Source organism: Dreissena polymorpha, chromosome 3 (genome assembly GCF_020536995.1).
Source record: "Dreissena polymorpha isolate Duluth1 chromosome 3, UMN_Dpol_1.0, whole genome shotgun sequence".
NCBI classification, from domain to species: Eukaryota; Metazoa; Mollusca; class Bivalvia; order Myida; family Dreissenidae; genus Dreissena; species Dreissena polymorpha.
This window is the reverse complement of record NC_068357.1, coordinates 107678924-107692161: the sequence shown is the minus strand read 5'-3', so window position 1 is coordinate 107692161 and position 13238 is coordinate 107678924. Positions and strand designations below refer to the sequence as shown.

The 13238-nt window shown below is 36.8% G+C and overlaps 1 protein-coding gene across 5 annotated transcripts in view; it reads right to left on the bottom strand.

Annotated features, from left to right (window-relative positions):
- The window catches only part of LOC127870875 (leucine-rich repeat-containing protein 14-like), a 53609-nt gene that overhangs the window by 26679 nt on the left and 13692 nt on the right, over positions 1-13238 (bottom strand). For 2 of the 5 annotated variants that reach the window (XM_052413448.1, XM_052413450.1), the window contains one exon: positions 7542-11702. The exons of the other annotated variants lie outside the window; for them this stretch is intronic. In XM_052413448.1, coding sequence (XP_052269408.1) covers positions 10917-11702 — 786 coding nt within the window. In that variant the 3' untranslated portion in view covers positions 7542-10916. Of the gene's footprint in view, positions 1-7541; positions 11703-13238 lie in introns of those variants that run through there. 5 annotated transcript variants of the gene reach the window in all.

The following is a 13238-nucleotide window of genomic DNA, read 5'->3' as shown; positions in this document are numbered from 1 at the left end:
CATAGATACCATGGTATAAAAACAGTAAAAAGACTTACTTAGTTTAAGAAATCAGAAAAAAATAGAAATGCACATGCTTTAAAAATGTGCCAAACCATTTTTGCAAGAAAGCCTATGTAATGTTTTTAAGCTGCCTATGGCAATATGTAATACATTAGAATTACTTTATTTAATAAGACTATGTTCTTGGCCCAAAACTTGATGTGTAATGCAATCATGTACACTGTTATGCTGCACACAATATGAAATTTTGGCACCAATTTCAGATGTACTCCATCATTTATTCTTAAATCGTAAGTTATCGGCACAAAATGCAAGATTTTTGCAAATGTATTTCAATAACTAAAGATATGTGCATAAATAAAGTTCTTAACGGTACGCTAATATTTTGTCCGGCCCGAGTGTCAAACCCTTGTGAACTCCTTTGATACTCCACCATGTAAAAGAAATATCACAAGGCCATGCCTCAACATTAAGCTCTTAACTACTTCCCCAGGCAATGCTGTTAAACCATTTTTTAGTTTGTTTCTTAAATTCTAATTGTCCAACAGGATCCAGTATGTATGGGATCATATCAGTTAACAATGATGTAATTGACAGTAAATTAATAATTTGGATTTGTCAGATACAGTTGTCAATCAAAACTCAGCAATCTGTCAATAGCTGCTTCTACAAATCTAACCAAAGTTTTAATTTATTTGCAAAATTAACTAATTATCACTTGAGAATATCACATGTTGAGCTTTTAAAACCATTTACTACAAAAATGCATGTTTGACATTTGTGATTTATATCTGAGCCTTATTCTGACAAAACTGGGCGTAATGCATATCGTTAAAGTGTCTACTCAGATTAGCCTGTGCAGTCTGCAAAGATTTATCTTGGATGACACTTTCATTTTAAATGTGGGTTTTTTTTGCAAATAAGAGTCTTATTTTTCACACAAAAAAATTAAAATGCAGAAAGGGTCATCCCTGATGAGCCTGTGCAGACTGCACATTCTTAACTGGGATGACACTTTACTCACAAGTATTAAGCCCTGTTTCCTAAACACAGCTCATGTGATGGCATCCATGATCTGTAGAATCTTTAAGAAATATATTTAGGTCCATAAAAGGAACAGGGTGCTGTTAAAATTGGGCCCAGAGGAAAGCAGGATAAGTCTGGTGACATGTTGACTAAATTTGCAAAATCCAAGGAATCGAAATAAAACACTTTATACTAAGGTTTCACAAAATAACCTTCACATTTTAGATTTCACTAAAAAAAATCTTAACTAAAACAATTTTTTTTAACTTATTTTAAATGCAGAGGGAAAGCAGGGGTAGCAAAAAAGAGAACGGTGCCGAACCTGCTTATTCCCTCTGCAAGTGTTTTGGTTCAATTCAGGAAAGAAATTATCTAAACATGAGGACCTGAAAGGCCCAAAATTGCTCACCTGAGATTCAAAGGAACTGACCTGTCCTTTGAAGCCCAAGATGCCATTACAACAAAATGTAATTACAAACTTTCATGAAAAGTGAACAGCCTGGAAGCCACGTTTTTCAACAGACCAGAACCATTTTCATAGACATCCAAAATATCATTCAAACAAATATTCTGAGAAAATTTGATGAAGATTCATAAGTCCATATAAGGAAAAATGCTCCGCCCCCTGTTTGCCATGTTTTTCAAGCATCTGGAACCATTTTGGAACTTTTCCAATATATCATTGGGACAAATCTTTTGACAAAGTTTCATGATGATCGGAGAATAAATATGGCTTCTAGAGTGTTAACAAGGTTTTACTATGGCCATATAAGGAAAATGCCACGCCCACTTGACGGCCATGTTTTTCAGCAACCGGAACAATTTTCGAACTCATCCAAGATATCATTGGGACAAATCATCTGACCAAGTTTCATGATGATCGGACAATAAATGTGGCCTCTAGAGTGTTAATAAGGTTTTACTAAAGCCATATATAGCCATACGAGCAAAAATGCCCCGCCCCCTGGAGGCCATGTTTATCAAGCATCTAGGACCATTTTCGAAATTGTCAAAGATATCATTGGGACAAATCTTCTGACCAAGTGTCATGAAGATCGGACAATAAATGTGGTCACTAGAGTGTTAACAAGATTTTACTATAGCCATATAAGGAAAAATGCCCTGCCCCTTGGCAGACATGTTTTTCAGGCAAACGTAACCATTTTCGAACTCATCCAAGATACCAATCTTCTGACCAAATTTCATGAAGATTGGACAATAAAGAGTGTTAACAAGGTTTTACCAAAGCCATATATAGCCATATAGGCAAAAATGCCCTGCCCCCTGGTGGCCATGTTTTTTAAGCAACCGAAACCATTTTCGAGCAAATCCAAGATATTATTGGGACAAATTTTCTGACCAAGTTTCATGAAGATCGGAAAATAAATGTGGCCTCTAGAGTGTTAACAAGGTTTTAGTAAAGCCATATAAGGAAAAATGCCCCGCCCCCTGGTGGCCATGTTATTAAAGCAACCAAAACCATTTTCGAACTCATCCAAGATATCATTTGGAAAAAATCTACTGACCAAGTTTCATGAAGATCGGAAAATAAGTGTAGCCTCTAGAATGTTAACAAGGTTTTACTATAGCCATATAAGGAAAAATGCCCCGCCCCCTGGTGGCAATGTTTTTAAAGCAACCAAAACCATTTTCGAACTCATCCATGGTATCATTGGGGAAAATCTTCTGACCAAGTTTTATGAAGATCGGAAAATAAATGTGGTCTCTAGAGTGTTAACAAGGTTTTACCATAGCCATATAAGGAAAAATGCCACACCATGGTGGCCATGTTTTTCAACCAACCGGCATCATTTTTAAACTCGTCCAAGATATTATTGGAATTCATCTTCTGACAAAGTTTCATGAAGATCGGACAATAAATGTGGCCTCTAGAGTGTTAACAAGATTTTACTAAAGCCATATAAGGAAAAATGCCTTGCCCCTTGGCAGCCAAGTTTTTCATGCAAACGTTACCATGTGCTCAGGTGAGCTTAAAAATCTTCCCTTATAATCACCCTATACAATTTTACACTTTATGTAATACTTATTTTAAACAAGAGGGTCAAACGCCATATGCCTCTCAACTTATACCCGAAGTAGCTGAATTGTTTGCATAAGCTTTTATGATGTACCAAGAACCAAAAAAAAAAATGGCCAAAATATCATTTCATTTTTTGTGTGTAAGATATCATTAGAACAACTATTCTGAGCATGTGAATGATGATTGTCCAATAAATGTGTCCTCTAGAGTGTTCACAAGCTTTTTAATTGATTTGTTCTCATTTCAACTCAACCAATATAACACTTAGACAAATGTTCTGACCAAGCTTTATGAAGATTTGTCAATGTGACTTGTAGCGCTAACTAGCATTTCCTTTAATTGACTAGATTTTTACCCCTCTCCCATGAACCAGTTTAAAACTATGGTGAGATATCATTTCTGACCTAGTGTTGTAAAGATTTTGCAATAAATATAAACATTCACAAGATTTTTCTTTAATTTGACCTCCTGACCTATTGTAATTTCCCTATTGACCCAGCTTCTGACTCAACTGAGATATCATTTCTACAAATAATCTCATAATCTCTTAAGTTTCATGAAGATAGGGCAATAAATGTGGCCTCTAGATTGTTCAAAAGCTTTTTCTTTTATATCACCTAGTAACCTAGTGTTTGACCCTATGTCAGCCAGTTTCTTAATCAGCCCAGATATCATTGGGATAGATGTTCTTACCACTTTTCATGCATATTGGATAATAAATGTGACCTCCACAGTTTATGATAGTTTTTGTATAAATTAGACCTAGTGAATCATTTTTCAAAATTTTGTGATCCAGTTGCAAACTCAATATCATTGGGACAAATGTTCTTACCAAGTTTCATGAATATTGGACAATCAATCAATAGTTTATTGGCAATCCAGCATTCTGCCTTTGGCAAAGAACATATATACAAACAAGAGCTGACTCCATAGGACGACGTATGCCCCAAAAAACGTTTCGATAGAAGTTTTGAGCATTTTTCGAAACCTAAACGCAGATTTAGAAAACTAAATGCACACCCTAAGTTCAAGGTCAAAGGGGTCAAAATTTGTGTTGGTATGGAAAGGCCTTGTCCATATACACATGCATACCAAATATGAAGGTTACATCTGAAGCGACATAGAAGTTATGAGCATTTTTTTAAACCTAAACGCAGAATTCGAAACCTAATCGCGGACCCTAAGTTCAAGGTCAAGGTCAAAGGGATCAACATTTGTGTGCGTATGGAAAGGCCTTGTCCATGTACACATGCATACCAAATATGAAGGTATTTTGGAATCTTCAACGTGGTCTACAGTCATGTACATTTGTAGTTTGGAATCTCTAGGGAATTTTACAGCCATGTACATTAGAATTTTTTAATCTCTAAGGCAGTTTACAGCCATTACTATTGGGGTTTTAGACTCTCTAAGGCAGTTTACAGCCTTTTACATGTGTGTTTGGAATCTCTAAGGCAGTGTACAGCCATGTACATTGGTATTTTGGAATCTCTAAGTAGGTTTACAGTATTGTACAGTGGCATTTTGGACTCTCTAAGGCAGTTTACAGCCATAAACATTTGTATTTTGGAATCTCTAAGGCAGTTTACAGCCAAATTCATTTGTATTTTTAACCTTTTATACAGGCAGTCTACAGTTATGTACATTGGTATTTTGACTCTCTAAGGCAGTCTACCGCCATGTACATTTGTTTTTTGCAATCTCTCAGGCAGTCTACAGTCATATACATTAATGTTTTGGATTATCTCAGGCAATGTACATTTATATTTTATTTCTCTAAGGTGGTTTTCATGCACATTGATATCGTTGAATCTCTTGCGTGGTGCACATGCTCACACATGTTTTAGGATCTCTTGGTGATACGCATTTACATGAGTTGTTTATAATCTCTTGTGAGACTGTCTGGTGACTATGCAGAAAGTGTTTCTGAATCTCACAAGTATTGTGTTTGGCAAGTGAAATGCACCTTAATTCCTAAAACCACGGTTTAACAGTTAACTATATAGTTAAGAGACTTTGAACCCGGGTTCAAAGTGCCGTTTGCACATTAATTCCTTAAAACCGGGTTCAAGACTTTGAACCGCGGTTTAAAGTGTGTCTAAAAATAGATACAAATCTGTTATCTGAGACAACCAATCAGCGGAGCTTAAACCACAATTAGAAGGTAAATGCCGCGACTTCATTGGTCATCTCTTAACTATAGGGTAAAGAGACTTTGAACTGTGGTTCAAAGTCTTAAACTGCGGTTAAGAGGCGCGGAATGCACATTAATTATTTAACAGTTAATGATATAGTTAAGAAACTTTTAACCCGAGTTTAAAGTGCCGTTTGCACATTATTTCCTTAAACCCGAGTTCAAGAGTTTAAACCGGTCCTCTCTTAACTATAGGGTTAAGAGACTTTGAACTGCGGTTCAAAGTCTTACACTGCGGTTTAAAGTCTTAAACTGGGGTTAAGATGCGCGGAATGCACATTAATTATTTAACAGTTAACTATAGGGTTAAGAGACTTTGAACCCGAGTTCAAAGTGCCGTTTGCACATTTATTCCTTGAACCCAAGTTCAAGAGTTTGAACCGCGGTTCAAAGTGTGTCTTAAGATAGATACACATCTCTTATCTACATAATTCAGAGACAACCAATCAGCGGAGCTTAAACCACAATTAGAAGGCAAATGTCAAGATTTCATTGGTCGTTTCTTAACAATATAGTTAAGAGACTTTAAACCGCGGTTCAAAGTCTTGAACCCGGGATTAAGGAATTAATGTGCAAAGGGCACTTCGAACCCGGGTTCAAAGTCTCTTAACTATGTAGTTAACTGTTAAACAGTGGTTTAAGGAATAAATGTGCATTTCGCTTGCCATAAGTGTGCTTTAAACCAGTGTTTTGGTACAGTGGTATCCATTCAAAAAAATGTCTCTAAGGCTAACTCACGCAAATTATGTGTTTGTGAAATTTTTAAGGTGGTATATAAGCACAGTGTGTTTGGGATGTTTCAGATGGTATAAATGTATGTTGTTTTGGTACTTTTAAGGTTGTGATAAATTCACAGATTGTTTTGAAATCTCTATGGCTCTTTTTCTCAAAAAAAGTTGATGAAGATGACAACAGTCTATTTGTATTTTTAACTGGATATGTGTCTTTGAAATTCATCATTAATGAATATTCATCATCTGATCTTCTGAATAGATGATAACAATTTCTATTTGCTTAAACTAATAATAATATGAAAATATGGGCTGACAGTTGTAGTGGCAGCCATTGTGTGAATACGTTTTTTGTCACTGTGACCTTGACCTTTGACCTAGTGACCTGAAAATCAATAGGTGTCATCTGCAAGTCATGCTAAATGTACCTATGAAATTTCATGATCCTAGGCCTAAGTATTCTTGAGTTATCACCCGGAAACCGTTTTACTGTTTCGAGTCACTGTGACCTTGACTTTTGACCTAGTGACCTGAAAATCAATAGGGGTCATCTGCCAGTCATGATCAATGTACCTATGAAGTTTCATGATCTTAGGCAGTTTTTTTTTTTGCCTGATTTTATAGCCGATATTCTGCTATATTCCCAATCGCAAAAAGTATACTTTTTTCTTAACCAAATTTTCAATTTTCTAAGTATAAAAAGGGCACATTATTCTGTCAAAATGCACACCAGAGTTATCTAACATTGCCTGCCCAGTCCTCTCATGATAGTAAGTTAGTGTACCAAGTTTGAATGCAATAGCTTTATTACTTTATGAGAAAAGTGGACCTAATCACAAAACTTAACCGGACGCCGACGCCAAGGTGATGACAATAGCTCATAACTTTTTTTCAAATGACCTTGACCTTTGACCTAGTGACCTGAAAATCAATAGGGGTCATCTGCGAGTCATGATCAATGTACCAATGAAGTTTCATGATCCTAGGCATAAGCGTTCTTGAGTTATCATCCAGAAACCATTTTACTATTTCGGGTCACCGTGACCTTGACCTTTGACCTAGTGACCTGAAAATCAATAAGGGTCAACTGCGAGTCATGATCAAAGTACCTATGAAGTTTCATGATCCTAGGCATAAGCGTTCTTGAGTTATCATCCGGAAACCATTTATCTATTTCTGGTCACTGTGACCTTAACCTTTGACCTAGTGACCTGAAAATCAATAGGGGTCATCTGCGAGTCATGATCAATGTACCTATGAAGTTTCATGGTCCTAGGCATAAGCATTCTTGAGTTATCATCCGGAAACCATTTTACTATTTCGGGTCACCGTGACCTTGACATTTGACCTAGTGGCCTCAAAATCAATAGGGGTCATCTGCGAGTCATGATCAATATACCTATGAAGTTTCATGATCCTAGGCCTAAGCGTTCTTGAGTTATCATCCGGAAACCATCTGGTGGACGGACATACGGACACACATGTGCAAAACAATATACCCCCTCTTCTTCGAAGGGGGGCATAAATATATTTAAACAGAGACCACTGCGCAATAAATATTTATTTTTTAAAATTACAACAAGCATCTTAAACAATTACAAACTATGTATATTTACAGCGGTTGTTCTTCTTTAACAATATCACATCAAACTTATGTATATGTATTCAAATCAAACTCATGTACCTGTAGTCTTAAAAATACAAATTTATCCTGAGTCACAGAATACAATAGTCTTTTAAATATATACTGTCTCAAATAATCACGTGTATTTATGAATTTCATTGGTTAAAATAAATAATGGATACATGTCATGCTTATTGTTAACATTGAACTTGGGATAATGAGCAAGACAGTTTGAATTATGACCTTGACCATGGACAGAAAGGACAAGACCTGTACAAAACACAGCATTTGGTTATGGGAGTAAGCGACATAAAGACACATCCAGTCATCCAGGTATTTAGGAGTTCTTGAGTGTGACCAAACACTTCCACGAATTTAGAATTTAAGCTAATAGATAGAACAGTATGTTTGTAGTTACCACCAATCTAAACTATTTCTATTAAGCACATATATTTGAGGCACACTCTGAGAAAAAGGGGCTTAATGCATGTGCCAAGTGTTGTCCCAGATTAGCCTGTGCAGTCCAAACAGGCTAATAAGAAACGACCCTTTCCACCTTAACAAGAAACTTTCTTTCAACCAAAAATATCATAAAAGCATAAAGTGTTGTCCCTGATTAGCCTAATTAGGCTTATCTGAGATGACACTTTACGCACATGCATTAAACTCCTTTTCATGGCCCACAGCCCTTTTTTTTTTTTTTTGCTTGTTTATTTGTGGGCGGATTGGGGGGTAAAGGGGAAAATATTTACGCCCCCAGCAATCAGATAACAAGAAACCGTCGGAGACGGGTGATGCTCCCCAAAGTTTTTTTTTTTATTGCACTATATATTCAGATAAAAGGAAACGTCTTGAGGGCACAGTAGTTGGGGGGACAAGAATTTTTTCATAGAAAATTTCAAAGGGCCATAACTCTGTGAAAACTCATCAGACCAGAACCCGCTGATAATATGCACATCTCCTCTCGGTAGTGAAGCTTCCCATAAAGTTTCATTGAATTCCGGTCATTAGTTGCTGAGAAATAGCCCGGACAAGAATTGCACTATATGTACAGTTAATGGAAAAATTCAAAGGGCCATTACTCTGTGAAAACTCATCCGACCAGAACCCGTTGATAATATGCACATCTCCTCTTGGTAGTGAAGCTTCCCATAAAGTTTCATTGAATTCCAGTCATTAGTTGCTGAGAAATAGCCCGGACAAAAATTTTGCGCGGAAGGACGGACAGACGAAGCGGCAACTATATGTTCCCCCCAAAATAAATTTTGGGGGAGCATAATACATCAATACAATTCTAATGAAATAAATTGTGTTCATTTCTTTTAAGACTATTTTCATAAGATATTTCATGATAATTATATTTTAAACTCTTGATTTGTAATGTAGTTAACTGTGTGCTTAGTTTGAATAATGTTTTCATTGAAATTCGAACATTCTGTGCTTAAGTTCAAGACTTCATTCTGCTGTGTTAATGAAGACAATTTCAACAACAGCACACCCCATGAAGGGTGCCAATGCTCGGCTGCGGTTGCAGTTTTGAATAAATGAATGCTTGTCAGAATGTGTTTGTTTTTTAGAGGTCACAGTGACCTTGACCTTTGACCTTGTGACCGAAAAATGGGTTTGGCATGTAGAACTCATCAAGGTGCATCTACATATGAAGTTTCAAAGTTGTAGGTGGAAGTACTTTGATTTTTAAGCCAATGTTACGGTTTCAGCACAACGTGGACGGCGGACGGCACGACACGAAGAGCTGGCTATGACAATACCTCAGGTTTTCTACGAAAACAGCCCAGCTAAAAATTATAATGTTCTTTATCAATAGCAAAATAATTAAATATTATGTCAGAATTGTGAATAAAAGAGATCACAGCTTAAAAAAGGGTGATTCTTTGTCCAAAATACTTTATAAAAATAACCAGTGATGGCAAAATCTGCATTGACAATTTTGTCCCACAGCATGTACAGACAACAGTCACAAAAGCTTTGTAAAAACTGGACATGTCAGCAAATATGAGATATGTCAAGCCTGATAACTATAAACAAAGTCATGACAAAGTCTGAAGGATTTCAAACATAAAGATTTTAACATCATATGAGAAGAACACAACAATTTCATATACAAGCAAGCCTCTGTTTGGGTACATAAAGATTAAAATATTGCACCATTATATGGACCATCACCTTCTGGGCTTACACTGCCTTAAAGTAATCTTAACGGTTGATCATACTTGACTGAAGCTTTCGTTGTGTTGGGTTATCTCATTAAACATTGGGATTTGTAAATCAAATTACTAGTACTTGCAGACATCATTATCTTAACCCTTCCCACTAAAAAGAAAATTTGAAACGGCTGTATGCAACCAGCATAAAACCAGAACAGCCTATGAGTAACTCAATGGCAGTTCAGGTTTTATGCTGTTTGCTGATCATCAGTATCTTAGGATAGGCAATGAAACCTTTACAACTTGAACCTATTAACATAGGATTTAAATAGAATGTAAGCATTTTTTATTAAGCAACAAGAGATGTGTTTGCCAGAAACACAATGCCCCCTAATGCGCCGCTTTGAATTTTTGTTATTGACCTTTGACCTTTAAGGATGACCTTGACCTTTCACCACTCAAAATGTGCAGCTCCATGAGATACACATGCATGCCAAATATCAAGTTGCTATAATCAATATTGCAAAAGTTATGACCAAGGTTAAAGTTTTGTGACACATACGATGACAGACAGACAGACAGACAGACAGACAGACAGACAGACAGACAGACAGACAGACAGACAGACAGACAGACAGACAGACAGACAGACAGACAGACAGACAGATGGACGGACGGACAGACAGACAGAGAGACAGACACACACACACACAGACAGACACACACACAGCCAGACAGGCCAAAAACAATATACCCCCTTTCATTCGATCCAAGGGCATAAAAACAAGTATAAGCCCAAACATTTGAAAACAAATCACTTAAAATACTATTAAGCCTCCTACTGCACAAATTTGGCAGACTGCACGTGGGTAAAATAATGTCCTGATTAGCCTGTGCGGTCCTCACAGGGTTATGGGAGACGACAATTTCTGCTTTTATTAAATTTTTCATTTAAAGGAAGCATCTTCCAAACAAATATCCCGTTTAGGCGGAAAGTGTCTGCCCTGATTAGCCTGTGCCGACTGCACAGGCAAATTTGGGATGGAATTTTGTGCACATTTATAAAGCCTAGTTTTCCCAAAATGTGGCTCTTTTGAAAAGGTCAGGAAATAATAAATTACTACAAATACAATTATATTTGTACATACACATGAGGCAAATGACAAAATATCACACTCAATGTTTTCTCATTCTGGTGCAGCCGCTGCTTCTCTCGGTATATAAGCTCGCCCAGCATGACCACAAACTCCTTCTGCGACTGGTTCTGCACTTCAGGGTCGTCATGGTAACTGTCAGTCGGGTAAGACACCCTAAGGTACTGCAGAGTCTCCAGACACGCTAGGGATACCCCAAGCTGGTAGACATTGTTCCGAGAGAAGAGATTATCCTGTAGATCCAGGTACACTACCGAGGTAAGTCTCTTCATGGATTCTGACAACATGCTGCAGTTTTCATCGGAAAAACTGCAGTTCTCGAGCTGGATAAGCTTAAGGCTGGTTTTTAGGTTCCTAAGTAATGCCATCAGAGAAGACAGGCTCTGTCGTAAATTGTTATTACTGAGAAGAAGTTCACAAACAGATGCAGAATGGTGAGATACGGAAAGATACGCGATGTCCACTGGCGATAAGCCGCAGCCTTCGAGTGATAAATACTGCAGTGGCTGAACAACTGCAGACAACACTCTCCGAAGGTTGCCGCGTACAATATTGTTACTTAAATCGAGTCTCACTAAATGACCTAGTGAGCCTAAAGTGTCTGTGAAGTTAACGCAAGTATCGCTGGCCGCTACAGACAGGTTGATCATGTTACCCGAGAGATCCAGGATGGTAAGGTTTGTGAGAGTTCGTAGGAGAGGACACAGCTTGGACAGCTCTTCGGAATTGATTGAGTTAAACTTCAAACTTAGTCCATGAAGTAACTGAAATAAATTACTTCTATACAATTTGTTTTTGACTGGTAGAACAATAATGATGATCATTTATTACCAATATAACAGCACTCAGCAGTGGGTAAGCTTTTTTTCTGAGAGAATCATACATTTTAGTTATACTGGTGAAATAAACAGACAAAAAAAGACACATAGAGAGAAAAGTAAATGTGCATTAAATAATTGAGAGACAAAATTACATGTGCATGAAATAATACATAGATACCATGGTATAAAAACAGTAAAAAGACTTACTTAGTTTAAGAAATCAGAAAAAATTAGAAATGCACATGCTTTAAAAATGTGCCAAACCATTTTTGCAAGAAAGCCTATGTTAAAGCATCAGACAGCAAAAGACCCAACAACAACAAACAAAAACATTATCAAACTTATTTTGCTCAATTCTTAAGTCAACAGTCACTAGAAATCCTGGCCATTGAAAGTATGAGGAGCTTAACAGGGTGCAGGATCACGTGACTATGTGGGTTTCATTATTGAATGTTAATGGATGTTACCACACCGGTATTATGCAGTGCTTTTATTTCAATATCTTTTTATCTTAAGAATTCAAACTAGTGCTTAAAAGACAATTTTTATGCTGCCTATGGCAATATGTAATACATCAGAATTACTTTATTTAATAAGACTATGTTCTTGGCCCAAAATTTGATGTGTAATGCAATCATGTACACTGTTATGCTGCACGCAATATGAAATTTTGGCACCAATTTCAGATGTACTCAATCATTTATTCTTAAATCGTAAGTTATCGGCACAAAATGCAAGATTTTTGCAAATGTATTTCAATAACTAAAGATATGTGCATAAATAAAGTTCTTAACGGTACGCTAATATTTTGTCCGGCCCGAGTGTCAAACCCTTGTGAACTCCTTTGATACTCCACCATGTAAAAGAAATATCACAAGGCCATGCCTCAACATTAAGCTCTTAACTACTTCCCCAGGCAATGCTGTTAAACCATTTTTTAGTTTGTTTCTTAAATTCTAATTGTCCAACAGGATCCAGTATGTATGGGATCATATCAGCTAACAATGATGTAATTGACAGTAAATTAATAATTTGGATTTGTCAGATACAGTTGTCAATCAAAACTCAGCAATCTGTCAATAGCTGCTTCAACAAATCTAACCAAAGTTTTAATTTATTTGCAAAGTTAACTAATTATCACTTGAGGATATCACATGTTGAGCTTTTAAAACCATTTACTACACAAATGCATGTTTGACATTTGTGATTTACATGTGAGCCTTATTCTGACAAAACTGGGCGTAATGCATATCGTTAAAGTGTCTACTCAGATTAGCCTGTGCAGTCTGCAAAGATTTATCTTGGACGACACTTTCATTTTAAATGGTGTTTTTTTTGCAAAGAAGAGTCTTATTTGTCACAAAAAAAACTTAAAATGCAGTAAAAGGGTCATCCCTGATGAGCCTGTGCAGACTGCACAGTCTACACTGGGATGACACTTAACTCACATGTATTAAGCCCTGTTTTCCCAAACACAGC